The sequence below is a fragment of the Cucumis melo genome, chromosome 7 (genome assembly GCF_025177605.1).
Source record: "Cucumis melo cultivar AY chromosome 7, USDA_Cmelo_AY_1.0, whole genome shotgun sequence".
NCBI lineage: Eukaryota > Viridiplantae > Streptophyta > Magnoliopsida > Cucurbitales > Cucurbitaceae > Cucumis > Cucumis melo.
Window position 1 is genome coordinate 12,542,977 of NC_066863.1, and position 18,838 is coordinate 12,561,814.

At 40.1% G+C, this 18,838-nt stretch overlaps 1 protein-coding gene across 1 annotated transcript; it reads right to left on the reverse strand.

Moving 5' to 3' along the window:
* Nucleotides 1-397: 397 nt before the first annotated feature.
* Nucleotides 398-2,795, reverse strand: LOC127150288 (uncharacterized). Its single transcript, XM_051087691.1, has 5 exons — nt 2,664-2,795; nt 1,750-1,866; nt 1,098-1,660; nt 831-1,022; nt 398-749 (listed from the first exon to the last, which is right to left on the reverse strand). The coding sequence occupies exons 2-5, from the start codon at nt 1,859-1,861 to the stop codon at nt 402-404; spliced, it is 1,215 nt and encodes a 404-aa protein (XP_050943648.1). The 5' UTR covers nt 1,862-1,866; nt 2,664-2,795; the 3' UTR covers nt 398-401.
* Between the last annotated feature and the right edge of the window lie 16,043 nt (nt 2,796-18,838).

Here is an 18,838-nt window from a genome sequence, read left to right on the forward strand (position 1 = left end):
GACGTAATGAACGTCGGGAAATATTTTTTATATATTTTTTTAAATATTTTATTTTTACTTTTTTCCTTATAATATTTTGCTCAAACATTCACAATGATGTTCGGATTGCTCAAAAAAATTTCGCGACATTTTGGATTAAATTAAAATAAATTAATAAATATACAAACACAAATTAAAAAAATAGAATTAAAATTAATAATACGAATAAGTTGACTACAACGAAATATAGTTCTCAATATAGAAAAAACATAAACATAATGAAAAATCTCCCAACGAGGTGCGTATGCGCGTCATTCTACACCTTCGGTTCTAAAAATGGTATAAAAATAACTAAGTTTAATACATAATCATATATTGCAAAAACTTAAGAATAATAGAGACATATACGACATACCGCAGAGCTAGGGATCATGTGGTGGTCCCTGTTGTGCACGAGTTAGGTCTTCAATCATCTTTTTCATAGCTTCCACTTGTGAAGCTAATGCTTGGTGATTTCTATCTTGTACTTCAATCCGTTCCAAAGCTTCATGAAGTTTAGCTTGTAATTCAATCTCTTTTTGTGTGGATTGCGAACAAGATGTCGACGAACTGCTTGCACTTTCCGTTCTGCGGGCCTTCGGCTTGGGTCCCCAACCAAGGCCTTTTGAGTAGCCTGGTCGTCTACCCAACACCTGATCGCATATCTCATCCTCAGAGAGTGGCTGACTACCCTCTGGGATAGGCTGAGATTGAAGTTCCAGCATTTGATTCTGCAACAAATTTAAAAATTATGTTAGGTAACGCGCAAAAATATATAATAAAAGTGGATAATTAATAAGGGTATAACTTACATGCGCATCCTCGGCGGCTTGCGACACGAATGTCCCAGCTCGAACGTGTGTTTCCTGGAACAATTCCACATGATCGATCGGCTTCCCTCTTCTTTCAGCGAGCTCATACTGTCGTTGTAGAAACGACTTGGACCCGCTACTATGATTGTAAGGCTGCTTCTGTCTAGCAGCCTTGTTTGTCCGTGATTGCTCCTGCATTAAAACAATTATATTGTTTATTTCTTATACATATAAAAACTTGTTATCATAATTAATCATGACAAATACCTGGAATGCACGGCTGATATAATGGTCGCAGAGGAAGTGCCAATCCTCATCACGTCCAACCAATGCGTTTGGTGGGTTGGCACGAGCCTCCTCCGGGTCGCTGTACTTTTTGAAATGTCTATGACAGTCGGCCCGGAACTCTTTAAAGGTCGTGAGCATCTGATGCTCAACAAACCTGTTCATTGCTTGATCATTGAAATCAAGCACAAACAATCGCTGCACATTACAAACATAACACATTAGATTGGTTAAAGTTAGATATGTTTCAAATGAAATCATATATAAATGTGTAGTGCATTTAATTACCTGGAGGTCGCCCTTGACGACCTCAATGTATTCTCTCCCAACGTCCGTCCACTTAAGACAGCGGACGGGAAATGTCTTTCGCACGCACACGCCTATCGCCTGGCTGAAGCGAACGGCGTGTGGAGAAATAGGCTTCTCCGCTCCAGGGGCGATCGTCATCGGAATGCGCCCATTTATTGCAACGTGGCGCTCTAACTCCAAGAGTCGAGACTGCGCACGTCTCCTAGGAGTCGGAGTCGTTTGTTGAGAAGAAGACCCTGCTCAATAAATAGACAATAACATATAAAGTTAGAAAAAAGAACATGAAATATTTGTAAGTTAAAATGAAGAAAATTCTTAGACTCACCCGTATTGTCGCCCACAGATGATGACCCTCCCGCGATGTTATTATCTAAATCGTCCTCAAACTGGAGGAACATATCGTCCGTCTCCATAAAATTTGATCGTCGATATGACATAATGGCTATGGACATAGAAAACAAACATTTTCAATTTAACTTAAACCTCCCTCTCCCCAGATAAGTAGTAATTCCATTTCATAATAATTATTGTTGTAGTTGTTGAAAATGAAATAGATAGCATTTTGGACAAATTATATCTTGGCTTCTAGTTTATTATTGAATTGAATAATGGAAGGATATCAAAAAGAAGTTTATATTATACATAAAGAAACAAAATGATAGAATGAGCATGAAGACACTTTGTTGGCATGACAAAGATATATAATCTTAAATTCAAATTAATTTGTTTTAGTGTCAAATTCAAAATTCAAATTAAATCTTTATCTCAAATTCAATCTTAAATTCAAATTAAATCACAATCTCAAATTCAATAACCCCCCAATTCAATATAACCTAAAAAATCTCTACACATTCAAATTTTTTATCAATCTCAAATTCAATTTCAACTTCAATCTCAACGTCAATCTTAAATCCTAAAACCACTTCAAATTCAAATTCAACACTAAAACCTAAAACTAATTCAAAATCTATATCCTAAAACTATTTCAAAATCTAAATTCTAAAACTAATCCTAAAACTAATTAACTAAATCAAAACTAAAACAAAAACAAAAAAGAACTTTAAACAATTTCAATAAACTTTATCCAGCAAACAATTTGAATATACGTTAATTTAATACATACATTTTTTTAACTTTGAAACAAAAAAACAAAAAAACAAACAAACCCTAAACTAATTTTTATCAAAAAAAACCCTAAAACATAAACTTAAACTAAATAAATTTACATATTTCACTTACCTAAAGTGGCAGACGACGACGAGGAACAACGGCGAGGGCGGTCGGCGACGGACGGCGGCGGAACAAAAGGAAATTTCAACGGCGGCGACTTCTTCTTCTTCTCCTTTCTTTTTCTCCTCCTCTCGGTTTCGGTTCTGTAATTTAATTTGAATTACACAAAAAAAAAACAAGTAAAAAAAAATGCAAACAGTAACAGCAACTTGCTAAACAACAACCTTTCTGTGGAGACATGGTATGTTCATAACCATTAAACAGTAACCATTAAAAAAAATGCAAACAATGCAGAATATGAACTAAACAGGTTGTTTCTTACAACACTACGATCAAGATTAATACAACATCATATGAACTAAACCATTCCAATCAAAATGCACCCTGAAATCCAACTAAAGAGAAAATTAATTAACAAAGTTAGAAAATGCGATGTATACTAGGATTTAAGTTCATCGTTTTACTACTTTCTTTTAAGGATTTTGGATGTTGAATTGGCCTATGGGGAGAAATAAAAATAGGTATTATTATGTATAATTGTTTTTCATATGACATCAGATATTATTTCTTCAATGTATTTTAATAAAAGAAAACATTTGTATATGTCATATCATGTATTTGTATTTAAGATGCAATAGTTAAGCCAATTTCATTATAACCATAAGTTTTCCACGAGACATAATTTTAATATAATCATCAAAATCCTAAAATCTCCATAACACCAGTGACCGATGTAGCAACAGTGGTTGAAGCCATGACAGGAGCAACAACTGGGGTCAACATTGGTGCCACTGTCATAACCACCGATGCACCCATTGCCACTGCGGAAGCACAGTCAATCGCCATCTTCAAAGTCGCCGATACATCTCCCATTTTTGTGTAATATATGTGTGTGTAGCTCTTCTCTAATTTTTCTTGTATTATATATTTTGATTGGCGATGAAAAAATATTATTTCACATGCATCACACGTGTTCATTACTAGTAGCAAGAAATACTAGCATCCAAAAGAACTTACAAACTTTGAAACAAACAACTTGTACGATCCTTCCAAATGCATAAGTTTTATTGGCACTTGGGTACCAACGCGATCCTTTGAATCTCCTAGTAAAAGTTGTTCCCATATTTTGGATATCGATGTATGCTTTTCTGGATGGATCATGTACTGGAACAAAAGCTGGCAAAAAATTGCATACATATATGAGAAATAGGGATCATCTAAGAATTTAGGAACATAGGAAACATTAGGTTATATACTGTTTGGACCCTCTCAATTTCTTTATGATTTGACTAATCTTTAGATCCTTTCTTTTTACTGGGCAGAAAATTTTTTCTTTTCCTTTCTAAATTTGACCAAAGCAACATCTTTTAACTCTCAATGCCAGTATAGGTAAGAATGAAAGCAGAGTACTACTAATTATTGAGATAAAGTTAATTATTAGGAACAACTTATTCAAATATGATTTAGTTTGCAGTGTTAAAAATAATAAGTAACTAATAAGTAAAAGAAGAAGAGGAGGAACAAGAATAATTCAAGTCTTAATTAAAGATCCAAAAAACAACGATAATCTTCATCTTCACATTAATTAATTCCAAAGGGTTATGTGTGACACAAAATTGAACAAAGTTTCACCTATATTATATTAAATTTTGACAAAATATTAGAATAACTAGACTCTAAGCACTATCAATAAAAGCCTATTAGTACTTAACAAGAATTTAACCAAGGTTAATACTTAGTATATTATAATTCTAATATAATTAATAAGTATGTGTAACGACCCAACTTTCCGAACTAAGCTGAGGTCACTACCAAACTCCAAAACTCGACCATTCAACATAAAGTTTAAAACGGACCAGTTACGATTCATTAAAACATTAAAAATCTTACAAAAGACAGTTTCGGGCCCTATTTTAAATAATCAAAAAGTCACAAAATAAAATATCAAGTCACCAGTTCAAAATCACAAGTCAAAATATTCTGACAAAATACATAGCGGAAGCGATAAGAAAACCAGACGCGTCCATATGGCCTTCACGCATCCTTCCTGCCTCTCGTCGGTCTGCCCCTCGCTGTACCCCTACCTGAAAAGTTAAAGAAGAGAAAGGGTGAGTATAAACATACCCAGTAAGGGACCCACTACTGGGCCCGTTAGGGGACAACAGTTAACTTCCTATTCGGGGGTACCCTACATAACAGTCTAGTGCTCCCGAAGGATGCACATATCAGTCTAGTGCTCCCGAAGGATGCACATATCAGTCTAGTGCTCCCGAAGGACGCACATATCAGTCTAGTGCTCCCGAAGGACGCACATATCAGTCTAGTGCTCCCGAAGGACGCACATATCAGTCTAGTGCTCCCGAAGGACGCACATATCAGTCTCGTGCTCCCGAAGGACGCACTTATCAGTCTGGTGCTCCCGAAGGACGCACATATCAGTCTGGTGCTCCCGAAGGACGCACATATCAGTCTGGTGCTCCCGAAGGACGCACATATCAGTCTGGTGCTCCCGAAGGACGCACATATCAGTCTGGTGCTCCCGAAGGACGCACATATCAGTCTAGTGCTCCCGAAGGACGCACATATCTGTAAGGCACACTACCCCATAGATGAAGCTAACCGTTACCCCTCAGTCCAAACTAAACTGTCTACATCAGTCACATTCCAACGGCATTCATATCACAGTCCCGCCATAGGCTTTGTCAGTCAGATAGTATAGGTTTAAACATCTACACCCTCAGTTGCTATATGCATTACCGATTCGCACACCAATAGGGAAAACCCTAGGTCCAATCGACTAACCAACCAAAACCGGACTCACTGTCCATCCCCGTCCAAATTCCATGAACCACATCCAGACCAGTGTTTTACTACATACTAAACCGTAACTTCAAGGTCCATTAACATAAAATCTCAATCCACAACTCACAGTCACAGTATATTTACATCAGACAAATATAATAACAGTACTTGACAGTCAACACGCATACAGTTATTCAGTACAGTCACTAACGTGTAATCCCCTGTGGATTACTACGTTTTCAGTCTGGATTCGGGGTCCAGTAGTAGGAAAACCCTTACCTGATACTCGGTTATGCCCCTCGATCGAATCCACGCTCAACGGATCAACCTGAACGATAACACAAGGGTTTTAGTTGATGACTCTAGTAGAAGTCGCTTTAAAAGGTCGGAAGCGACATTCGTTGACTTACCCAAGGAAAGGAAAACTACCTCCAACAAGCCTACTGCGAGACCCGAGAACTCAAACGTCAACCCTGTACTACCTTCAAGGGAGAAAAGTAGGGCCACAACTCATTCCAATATTCAAACTCTAATCGGATGTAGCAACATTAGGGAATTCATCGAAAAGAATCCTTACCGAAGACTCACCGTGACCCGGAGCGGAGGAAGGAAGGCTTAGGTGGCTTGGTGAAACAAGGAGCTCGGCTCGGCTTGAAGGCGTTCGGCTCGGCTCGGCTCGGCTCGGCTCCACCTCAGCTCGGCTCGGCTTGGCCTCGGCTCGGCTCGGCTTGTGGCTCGGCTCAACTCGGCTCGCGGCTCGGCTCACTCGGCTCGCGGCTCGGCTCACTCGGCTCGCGGCTCGACTTGTGGCGCGGCTCGTGGCTCGGCTTGTGGCGCGGCTCAGCTCTGTCTCCGGTTCGGGTCGGCTGGGATTGCTGGCGGCTCGATTTGTTTGTGGCTCGGGTCGGGTCAGCTTGAAGCCGGGGCAACCAAGAGCGACGGGTCTTCGGACGCTCGACGACAGTGGCGTTTCGCGACCTGGAGAAATTCAACGATCGGCTCTACTTCAACACGGCAGACAGCAAACGGAGGAGGCGCACGACTGTGAAAACGAACGAACAGTGACAGCGGTGGCTTTGGCTGGATACGAAGTGGAGATTGGGAGGGCCGACGTTGAAACCGAATGGAAGCGAAGGGACTGGCGGCGAGGCGACAACGATGAGAAGCTTCACTGTACGGCGGCTACAAGTCAGTGTTGATCAAAAAAGAAGGAGAAGAAGAGACGGACGTTACGTTGGCTGAAGAAGGAGAATGAAAAAGAAGAAGACGCACGGGAGGAGGAAGAAGGAGGAGAAGAAGAAGAAAGGAAAGAAAATCGGGGGGGGGGGGGGGGGCGGGCGGCGCGCGGTAAGTAGGGTTTCTCCCTTTTTTTTTATATATATATATATATATATATATATATATTAAGTTTAATAAATAATAATAATAATAATATTTATTAATAATAATAATAATAATAATAATAATAATAATAATAATAATAATAATAATATAATAAATAATAATGTTAATTAATACTAATGTAATAATAATGTTAAATAACAATAATAATAATATTAAATAATAGTTATAATAACAATAGTAAATTATAATAATAATAATAAAAGAAAATATTAATATCAAATTATATATATAAAGATTATAATAACATTAATGATAATAATAATATAATTACTATTATATTATTATTATATAAATTTACAAATATTAATTTCAAAATTTCAGAAATAAATCCAAAATTTAAAATTCCCGAAAAATTACATAATACGGTAAAAGTTTACCTCGAAAATTTGGGGCGTTACATTCTCCCCTCCTTAGGAAACTTTCGTCCTCGAAAGTTTTATTCCTCGAACAGCTCGGGATAACGGGATCTCATGTCGTCTTCACGCTCCCATGTAGACTCTTCTACCCGGTGATTCCGCCATAAGACTTTAACTAGGGGAATCTCTTTATTTCTCAACGTCTTCACCTCTCTAGCAAGCACCTCAACAGGTTGTTCAACATAGCTCAAGTTTTCATCAATCTCTAGTGGCTCGTAATCCACTACATGGGATGGATCTGGCACGTACTTCCTCAACATAGAAACGTGGAACACATCATGGACTGTCGAGAGTGATGGAGGTAACGCCAAGCGATAAGCTACAGGGTCGATCCGCTCCAGAATCTCAAACGGCCCAACAAAACGGGGACTCAATTTTCCCCTCCTTTCAAAACGCAAGACACCTCTCATAGGTGCTACCTTTAGAAACACTTTATCCCCTACCTCAAACTCAAGGTCCTTCCGCCTCACATCTGCATAACTCTTCTGTCTACTCTGAGCGGTATGCATGCGTGATCTAATCTTCTGAATCGCTTCGTTAGTAGACTGAACTAACTCAGGACCCATCAATCTCTGCTCACCTACCTCACCCCAGCAAACCGGGGATCTACAACATTTGCCGTACAGGGCCTTAAACGGTGCCATGCCAATAGTAGCCTGATAACTGTTATTATAAGCAAATTCCATCAAATGTAAGTGGGAGTCCCAGCTACCTGGAAATTCCAATGCACACGCTCGCAACATATCCTCTAAAACCTGGTTCAGACGCTCAGTCTGACCGTCAGTCTGTGGATGGAAAGCCGTACTAAAGTCCAACCTCGTGCCCATAGCAGTCTGCAAACCCTTCCAAAATTTGAAAGTGAAACGGGCATCTCTATAAAAAACAATCGACACTGGCACCCCATGCAACCTCACTATCTCGGACATGTACAACTGTGCCCACTTACTGGCAGTATAGGTGGATTTACCCGGAACAAAGTGTGCTGACTTGGTAAGCCTATCCACCACAACCCAAATCACTGTAAAACCCCTCAGAGTCCTCGGCAGTCCCGTAATGAAATCCATGGACACGTTTTCCCATTTCCATTCCGGTATACTCAAGGGTTGTAACAAACCCGCTGGTTTCTGCCTTGGTGCCTTAACCTGCTGACACACCAAGCATCTACTAACAAATTCTGCTACCTCCCTCTTCATGTTACGCCACCAATAAACCCGCTTCAGGTCCTGATACATCTTCGTACTACCTGGGTGCATGGAAAATGGGGAACTGTGAGCCTCAGATAATAATTCTGTCTTAATCGCACTATCTGACGGCACACAGAGGCGTCTCTCAAACAAAAGTCCACCATCCGAGGATAATGAGAACTCAACCGCTTGCCCTGCCTCTGCTAGGCCACGTTTCTCAACCAGATAAGGATCGTTACTCTGAGCATTGATGATCCTTTGCCTCAAAGTCGGCTGTACCGTCAACTGGGCTAACTGCATAGTAACTGCCCCTACTGACACTGCAATCTCAGCCCGCTCGAGATCCCGATGCAATGGGGCCTGCCGGGTAATAAGTGCTGCTGAATGTGACACCTTCCTACTAAGAGCATCAGCTACCACATTTGCCTTGCCTGGATGATACAGTATTTCACAATCGTAATCCTTCACTAACTCAAGCCACCTTCGCTGTCTCATATTCAATTCTTTCTGAGTAAAGAAGTATTTCAAGCTCTTATGATCTGTGAATATCTGTATCTTTTCACCGTATAAATAATGCCTCCATATTTTCAAAGCAAAAACCACGGCTGCTAACTCTAGATCATGTGTAGGGTAGTTCTGCTCATGACTCTTCAACTGACGAGACGCATAAGCGACCACCTTACCCTGCTGCATCAAAACACAACCCAGACCCTTCTTGGAAGCATCACTATAAATCACGAAACTGCCAGAACCATCAGGTACAGTAAGAACCGGCGCGGTAACTAGCTTCTGTTTAAGGGTCTGGAAACTGTCCTCACATGCCTTGCTCCAAACAAAAGGAACTCCCTTTCTGGTCAACTGAGTAAGAGGAGTAGCTATACGAGAAAAGTTCTCCACAAACCGTCGATAATAGCCTGCTAAACCCAGAAAGCTACGAACCTCACTGACTGTGGAAGGTCGGGTCCAACCGGTGACTGCCTCTATCTTAGCTGGATCCACAGAGACTCCAGCCTTAGAAACCACGTGGCCCAGAAAGGACACCTGTTTCAGCCAAAACTCGCATTTCGAGAACTTTGCATACAATTTATTATCCCGAAGTGTTTGCAAAACCATACGTAAATGCTCCTCGTGTTCGGCCTTTGTCTTGGAGTATATCAAGATATCGTCGATAAACACGATCACAAAAGTATCTAGGAACTCCCTAAACACTCTGTTCATCAAGTCCATAAATACTGCCGGAGCATTCGTCAAACCAAAAGACATCACAATAAACTCGTAGTGTCCATATCTGGAACGAAATGCTGTCTTCGGTACATCCTCATCCTTAATCCTCAGCTGATGGTATCCCGACCGAAGATCAATCTTAGAGAACACTGTGGCTCCCTGTAACTGGTCAAATAGATCGTCAATCCTGGGCAAGGGATATCTGTTCTTCACGGTTACCTTATTCAACTCCCTATAGTCAATGCATAGACGCATCGATCCGTCCTTCTTCTTAACGAATAAGACTGGCGCACCCCAAGGTTACACGCTCGGTCGAATGAATCCCTTATCAAGCAATTCCTGTAACTGTACCTTCAGTTCTTTCAATTCTGCGGGGGCCATTCTGTAAGGGGCTCTGGATATAGGAACCGTGCCCGACTCCAACTCTATGGCAAACTCAACCTCCCTGTGCGGAGGTAACCCTGGAAGTTCCTCAGGAAAAACGTCCGGATAGTCCCTCACCACCGGTTCTGACGACAGGGATACATCGACCTCTCTAGTGTCCACCACGCTTGCTAAGATACCCCAAGTACCCTGACTGAGCAGTTTACTGGCCCTGATGGCTGAGATTACCTGAGGCAACGACTTTGACCCTCCTCCCTTAAATTTAAAACTGGCCATCGAGGGAGGGTTAAACGTTACCTCCTTACGTGAACAATCTATGCTGGCGTGGTTAGCGGCCAACCAATCCATACCCAGGATTACATCAAAGTCCAGCATATCCAGAACTATCAGCGTTACTTCAATCACATGGCCTGCTATCTCAATCTGGCATGCCTTCACCTTTTCTTTCGACAACATACATTCCCCGGAAGGAGTAGATACTGACAGAACATGGTGTAAGGGCTCTACCTCTAAGCGGGCATGCGACACAAATGCGGAAGAGATAAAAGAATGTGACGAACCCGAATCAAACAAAACTAAGGCGTAATGCCCCAACATTGGGAGCGTACCTGTCACTACTGTGCCTGCCTTCTCAGCCTCAGTCCTGTTGGTAGCAAAGACTCTACCCTGATGTGGAGCACCTGCTCCCTGATTCTGCGCGATCCCCGTGAGTCTCAACGGGCATCTATCAGCTGTATGACCCTCTTGCCTGCACTTAAAGCAGGTCCTGGTCCCGAATAAGCAACGGCCCAGATGGTGCTTCCCACAAGTGGTACACAACGGCTTTCCTCTGGCAGCCTCCCCTGCCTCAAAAGGTTTCTGCTGGAAGCTGCGAAACTCACCACCTGGTCTGAAATTCCGCTGTGGCACTGGAACAGGCTGCTGCTCAGCCTTCCTCTTCTGTCCCGATGTCGAACCTCTACCAACGGTCTTAGACGAGTTGGCCCTCTCCTGTAAACTGAGATCCACTGCCAGGCGCAGTGCATCGGCATGAGTAGCGGGTCTGAAAGCTCGGACTAAACCCTGAATGTCCAGTCGGAGGCCTCTAACAAACTTATCAGCTCTGGCCGCCTCGGTCGCTATCATCTCGGGAGCGAAGCGGGATAACATGTCAAACTCCGCATCATACTGCTCCACTGTCATGTCACCCTGCTCTAAGTTCAGGAACTCCTGCCGCTTGGCATCTCTCAAACTGGCAGAGAAGAATTTCGCATAGAAACTCTCCTTGAACTGCTGCCACGTGATCTGACTCACATCACCACCTAGCATTCTCTCTGTAGTCTCCCACCATGCAATACCTTTGTCAGTCAACATAAAAACAGCACACTGAACCTTCTGATCCTCAGGGCATTTCATGTAACGGAATATGGTCTCCAAGGAAGATAACCACATCTGAGCCCTGGTGGGGTCCTCCAAGGACCCATCGAACGTCGTGGGATTATACTTCCTGAAATCCCTCAGATGCTTAGCCTCTGCTGACAACTGATCCGACACAAACTGGGGTGTAACTGGTACCGGAGCCGGAGCTGGAGCAAGTACTGGTGCTGGAGCTGGCGCTGGAGCTGGCGCCGGAGTTGGCGAGGCAGGCTTCTGCTGCTCCTGCATCTGCATAATCAAATCTCTAAACCTCTGCTCCATAGCGGCCAGGTCCGCATGAGTAACTGGCGCAGCCGGGTCGGGGGCTTGGGCTACAGGCTGCACCTCAGGCTGAACGCGTCCTGCTCCCCTTCCTCGGCCTCCTCGGCCACCCCTACGTGCACCTCTCCTTGGTGGCATTTCCCTAACAACCACCAACGATTCCTTTTAGTCATAAATGGTAATTGAATTTGCATTTTAACTTAGGTAAGGTAATGCATGTAGAGTTATACATATACTTTCATGAGAGCGTACCTGACGAGCGGCAAGGATCGTTTCAGCCATAAGGACACAAAACACAGACTCACGTTATAAGTCAGTCTACAGAACCTAAAACCTAGGCTCTGATACCAACTGTAACGACCCAACTTTCCGGACTAAGCTGAGGTCACTACCAAACTCCAAAACTCGACCATTCAACATAAAGTTTAAAACGGACCAGTTACGATTCATTAAAACATTAAAAATCTTACAAAAGACAGTTTCGGGCCCTATTTTAAATAATCAAAAAGTCACAAAATAAAATATCAAGTCACCAGTTCAAAATCACAAGTCAAAATATTCTGACAAAATACATAGCGGAAGCGATAAGAAAACCAGACGCGTCCATATGGCCTTCACGCATCCTTCCTGCCTCTCGTCGGTCTGCCCCTCGCTGTACCCCTACCTAAAAAGTTAAAGAAGAGAAAGGGTGAGTATAAACATACCCAGTAAGGGACCCACTACTGGGCCCGTTAGGGGACAACAGTTAACTTCCTATTCGGGGGTACCCTACATAACAGTCTAGTGCTCCCGAAGGATGCACATATCAGTCTAGTGCTCCCGAAGGATGCACATATCAGTCTAGTGCTCCCGAAGGATGCACATATCAGTCTAGTGCTCCCGAAGGACGCACATATCAGTCTAGTGCTCCCGAAGGACGCACATATCAGTCTAGTGCTCCCGAAGGACGCACTTATCAGTCTAGTGCTCCCGAAGGATGCACATATCAGTCTGGTGCTCCCGAAGGACGCACATATCAGTCTAGTGCTCCCGAAGGACGCACATATCTGTAAGGCACACTACCCCATAGATGAAGCTAACCGTTACCCCTCAGTCCAAACTAAACTGTCTACATCAGTCACATTCCAACGGCATTCATATCACAGTCCCGCCATAGGCTTTGTAAGTCAGATAGTATAGGTTTAAACATCTACACCCTCAGTTGCTATATGCATTACCGATTCGCACACCAATAGGGAAAACCCTAGGTCCAATCGACTAACCAACCAAAACCGGACTCACTGTCCATCCCCGTCCAAATTCCATGAACCACATCCAGACCAGTGTTTTACTACATACTAAACCGTAACTTCAAGGTCCATTAACATAAAATCTCAATCCACAACTCACAGTCACAGTATATTTACATCAGACAAATATAATAACAGTACTTGACAGTCAACACGCATACAGTTATTCAGTACAGTCACTAACGTGTAATCCCATGTGGATTACTACGTTTTCAGTCTGGATTCGGGGTCTAGTAGTAGGAAAACCCTTACCTGATACTCGGTTATGCCCCTCGATCGAATCCACGCTCAACGGATCAACCTGAATGATAACACAAGGGTTTTAGTTGATGACTCTAGTAGAAGTCGCTTTAAAAGGTCGGAAGCGACATCCGTTGACTTACCCAAGGAAAAGAAAACTACCTCCAACAAGCCTACTGCGAGACCCGAGAACTCAAACGTCAACCCTGTACTACCTTCAAGGGAGAAAAGTAGGGCCACAACTCATTCCAATATTCAAACTCTAATCGGATGTAGCAACATTACGGAATTCATCGAAAACAATCCTTACCGAAGACTCACCGTGACCCGGAGCAGAGGAAGGAAGGCTTAGGTGGCTTGGTGAAACAAGGAGCTCGGCTCGGCTTGAAGGCGTTCGGCTCGGCTCGGCTCGGCTTGGCCTCGGCTCGGCTCGGCTTGTGGCTCGGCTCAACTCGGCTCGCGGCTCGGCTCACTCGGCTCGCGGCTCGGCTCACTCGGCTCGCGGCTCGGCTCACTCGGCTCGCGGCTCGGCTCACTCGGCTCGCGGCTCGGCTCAATCGGCTCGCGGCTCGACTTGTGGCGCGGCTCGTGGCTCGGCTTGTGGCGCGGCTCAGCTCTGTCTCCGGTTCGGGTCGGGTCGGCTGGGATTGCTGGCGGCTCGATTTGTTTGTGGCTCGGGTCGGGTCAGCTTGAAGCCGGGGCAACCAAGAGCGACGGGTCTTCGGACGCTCGACGACAGTGGCGTTTCGCGACCTGGAGAAATTCAACGATCGGCTCTACTTCAACACGGCAGACAGCAAACGGAGGAGGCGCACGATTGTGAAAACGAACGAACAGTGACAGCGGTGGCTTTGGCTGGATACGAAGTGGAGATTGGGAGGGCCGACGTTGAAACCGAATGGAAGCGAAGGGACTGGCGGCGAGGCGACAACGATGAGAAGCTTCACTGTACGGCGGCTACAAGTCAGTGTTGATCGAAAAAGAAGGAGAAGAAGAGACGGACGTTACGTCGGCTGAAGAAGGAGAATGAAAAAGAAGAAGACGCACGGGAGGAGGAAGAAGGAGGAGAAGAAGAAGAAAGGAAAGAAAATCGGGGGGGGGGGGGGGGGGGGCGGGCGGCGCGCGGTAAGTAGGGTTTCTCCCTTCTTTTTTTTTTTTTTTTATATATATATATATATATTAAGTTAAATAAATAATAATAATAATAATATTTAATAATAATAATAATAATAATAATAATAATAATGATAATAATAATAATATAATAAATAATAATGTTAATTAATACTAATGTAATAATAATGTTAAATAACAATAATAATAATATTAAATAATAGTAATAATAACAATAGTAAATTATAATAATAATAATAAAAGAAAATATTAATATCAAATTATATATATAAAGATTATAATAACATTAATGATAATAATAATATAATTACTATTATATTATTATTATATAAATTTACAAATATTAATTTCAGAATTTCAGAACTAAATCCAAAATTTAAAATTCCCGAAAAATTACATAATACGGTAAAAGTTTACCTCGAAAATTTGGGGCGTTACAGTATGCTTGCTAGATATAAAAATCTCATCTGCTGCTTAAAACTCGAAAAAACAAGCAAACACACCGAATGAGATAAATTAGTGAAACTGATTTGAAGATGAGGTTAAATGACTATTTGGAAAGTATTCAACACAAAACTTTTAGGTTGAATGACTAAAAAAACAGCAAAGAAAGCCTTGCAAACTGAATCATCAAATATTTTATCCAAAGTAATGTCTTGTAATGGAACCAATGTTCTCTCAAACATGTCAAGGCTTGCTTGGTTAGCAAACATGAACACTGGGGGCAGCAACTACAAACCATCCATCAACTTAAATTACAAGACAAAGATAGTTATACATAAATTACATGACATTTAAATGTTGATTACAAGAAGCAACTGAAAGAATGAACAAGGATCAACAATAGTTATACCTTTTCCTTGCAGCTGGGGCAATAGTGATACTTGTGCCAAAGGCAGTCCATTGAAGGACAAAGAAAGCATACACCCAACATAAATGGCATCATACAACCAATGACAGCAGCTAAACTTATCTTTGACCTGGGAGATCACAAAAGCATCAAAACCAGATGAAGAGGATACACAATTATTCAATTGTTTAAACTAACAATTATATAAAAACTTTTGCTGCCTAACCATGATAAATCATACTGATACCCTGCTACAACAAGTCTTGAGCTTATAAACAAGACATTGTTGTTTGAGTGTATACAGTTCTACTATTTGCGTATATATTCAAAATAAAGCTTTCATTAAAAACTAACATTGTAACATCATAACCTATTATTTATGCTACTTTTGTAATTATAAATGTGTGGCATTAACAAATACTTGTTCATATTCATAACTGAAATTTTCAAAAACATCTTATCAATGTATTTAAAATCCACAAAATGAATCTACCTAAGAACATGAATTTGCAAGATTAATAAAATTAAAAAGAAAAAGAACCGAAACCATGATGAATCGAAGAGAAATCACAGACGTGTACTCATAGATATCATCAAAGTACTTCTCGAAGTATTGAAGCTGACCTATCGCATCGAACTAGAGACAGAAAAATCGCTAGGGATTATTTTTATCTGAAGAAAATGGAACAAAGTTAGAGAAATGAAGAGAGAAGAAGAAGAAAGTGATGGGCAGTGGCTCTTTGTCTCACCAAATGACCTCTCACCATTACATTTCACAAATCCTTTCAAAGCACACAGAGCCTTCCTCGCGTTTTGGGGTTTAGGTTGTGAAGAAAGGAAAACTCGGGTTTAGGTTTTTTTAAAAAAAAGAAATTAGTTTTTTATTTAAAAAGTAAAAAGAAATTAGTTTTTTTAAGAAAAAGAAATTAGGTGTTTATGTTTTTTCAATTATTTAGTAGTTCTTGACGTTTTTGAAACGTCAGGGAAAATTATCTTAATTGACGTTTTAAAAATGTCAAGAAATTTTAAAAATTACTCTCCTCCGCCTTTTCACAAATATTCTTGATGTTTTAAAACGTCAAGAATTTAATCGATATTAGGATAACTACATATCATTTGACGTTTAAAAAACGTCAAGAATGTTGAATTTATAAAAATTCTTGACGTTTTAAAAACATCAGGAATTTAGTAGATAATACTTGACGGTTTAAAACTGTCAAGAAAGCTGAAAATTGGCTACCCTCTGCCTTTTCATAAAAATTCTTGACAGTTTTCCTTTTAAATCATCCATTTCTTGACGTTTTTTTCAAAAATCGTTAAGAAATTAAAAATACAACCGTCAAGAAAGACTCTTTTTCTAGTAGTGAAACTTGATCACTTGTGTCCAGAAAGGAGAGCAATATGGAGTTTAAGGCACTGAGAGGTGCTCACCTTAATCGTAGGCTAGTTGATTGATCTCTATTGCGTCAAGGTTGTCGAGGCTTAATTGCCTAATAACGCAGAAACCTTCCTTCACTCTTTCTTAATGCAAGTTAGTTTACATTTCCATCTCCCTTCCATTCTTATCCCTCTTTTACATAATATTTAGTGTATATAGTAATTTAGCTTTAAATACATTTTATCGTATAGTTATTTTATATCGCCTAAATAAAGAGTAAGCCTTAGAACTAACCGTTGATATCAATTTCCTTAGAGACCTATAGAGTAAGCCTTAGAGCCGATGCAACTTTATCAAGAACTACGGCTATGCAACGTCAATGAAGCTTTATCTGAAGAATGAATTATGTGTGGACTTCTTGTCATATCACTCATTGCCTATAAAAAGAGACCTTTACTTCAGAAATGAGTGTGCAAAAATTGGAGCGCTGAGAGCAAGCTTGCTTTACCTTCATTAATTCGTTCTGTATTTAGGTTCTAGGTGAGAGCTTAGAACAAGAAGAGAGAGAGAGAGATTCCCCTCACCATTTTTCCTCATCACAACAGGCAAACATCAGAGCCGAAGAGTATGAGAAATGATACTCTGAGGCTCGACTTGTTTCTCTATATCCCATTTTGTATTTTCTCTTGTATTAAGTTATAAAATGTACTTTATGGTTGAGAGGCCTGAAGTTATATTTATAATATTAATGCATTTCTTCTACCACTCTCCAATGTCTCTTGTGCCACTCATTTTCAATGCATTTAATTAGTTTCTTACTGGGTATATTTGTATACAATCATCTTTTTTCTATGTTTAATATTTTAGGCAAGAGTAGAAGATCTAGAAAGCTGACGAGAGACAAAAAGGATATGTGACATGCCATATGAGACTCAGTTTTACTTTCACTTTTCATTTATTCATTTTGAATCTTTTCGATCTTAAACATTTTATTTATTAATTTTTTATTAGTTAAAACCCTCTCGAGCTTGATTTCATGGTATTTTATGGATTTTGTTAAATTTTGTTTTATGAACTGTTTAGAAATTATTTTAATAAAGATTTTGTTTTCCTCTTTATAAGAAAGTGTCAAAATTGATATTTATCGATCTTTTAAGTAATGACCTTAGGTTAGTAACTCCGGAGTGTTAAAATGTCATCTTAATACAAAAGTAGAAGATGGAAAAGAGATTTTGAAACCTGAATATCAGTGGTCTGAGGCTTGAAATGAAGCTTTGCCCAGATGTGATCCAAGCAGGTTGAATCAAGTACCTAAATAGTAAATAGAGTATCTCTTGAAAGAAATATGATTGTCTCGATACTTACTCATTTCATTCTTCCTCTATGGTGTTTACGAAATCCGGTTCTTTTGGGTAGTTGTTGATGATTATATTTCAACTCCATCTCTCATATAGTATTTGGACGTGAGAGTTTCTTCTCTTCCAACTCCTTGTGAATAAAATAATTAAAAAAAAAACATACATGTATCCAATGATTTTTACTGAATAATACATCCAATTATGGGATTCTTTTAACATTTCATTTAATCATTCTACTCGAAATTAGAAATTTGTAAATCTTCTTTTGATAGAAAACTAATTAATTAAACTGTTTGTAGATTCTACAATAGTAGATTAATTTTTATATTATAGTTTTATAAAAAATTATAGATAACATAATCTCATTTTTATCTTCAAGGCAACGTTTATGGTACATGTGTGTCTCAAAGTATTTATTGACTTCTTCACAATATCTTGAGGTTTTTAGTTTTTTCAATTTACATGTCTTTTTATACTATTTGACTTATTTTTTTTTAGTTAGAACGTTATCAAATTGAAGTATAATCATTTGTTGTTGACTAATGTATTCAATTCTTCAAAATAATTTTTATCCACATAAATTTATTATACGAATACAATGGATCCCAAAAAAGTGATAAATGATATAAGGGTATAAATTAGTGCAACATAGCAATAAATTTAAAATTTTAAAAAGATAAATGTTAGAACAGATGGTTGAAATTGATCAAATGGAGGAAAAAAGAAAATAAAATTACAGTAAGGATATAAAAGAGTTTGTTGGCCAATTAAAAAAGAATATTAAGAGGATAATGACACATAGTGAAGTACAAGGAAGAAAGCATTATTTTGTTGGTAGGTTTTA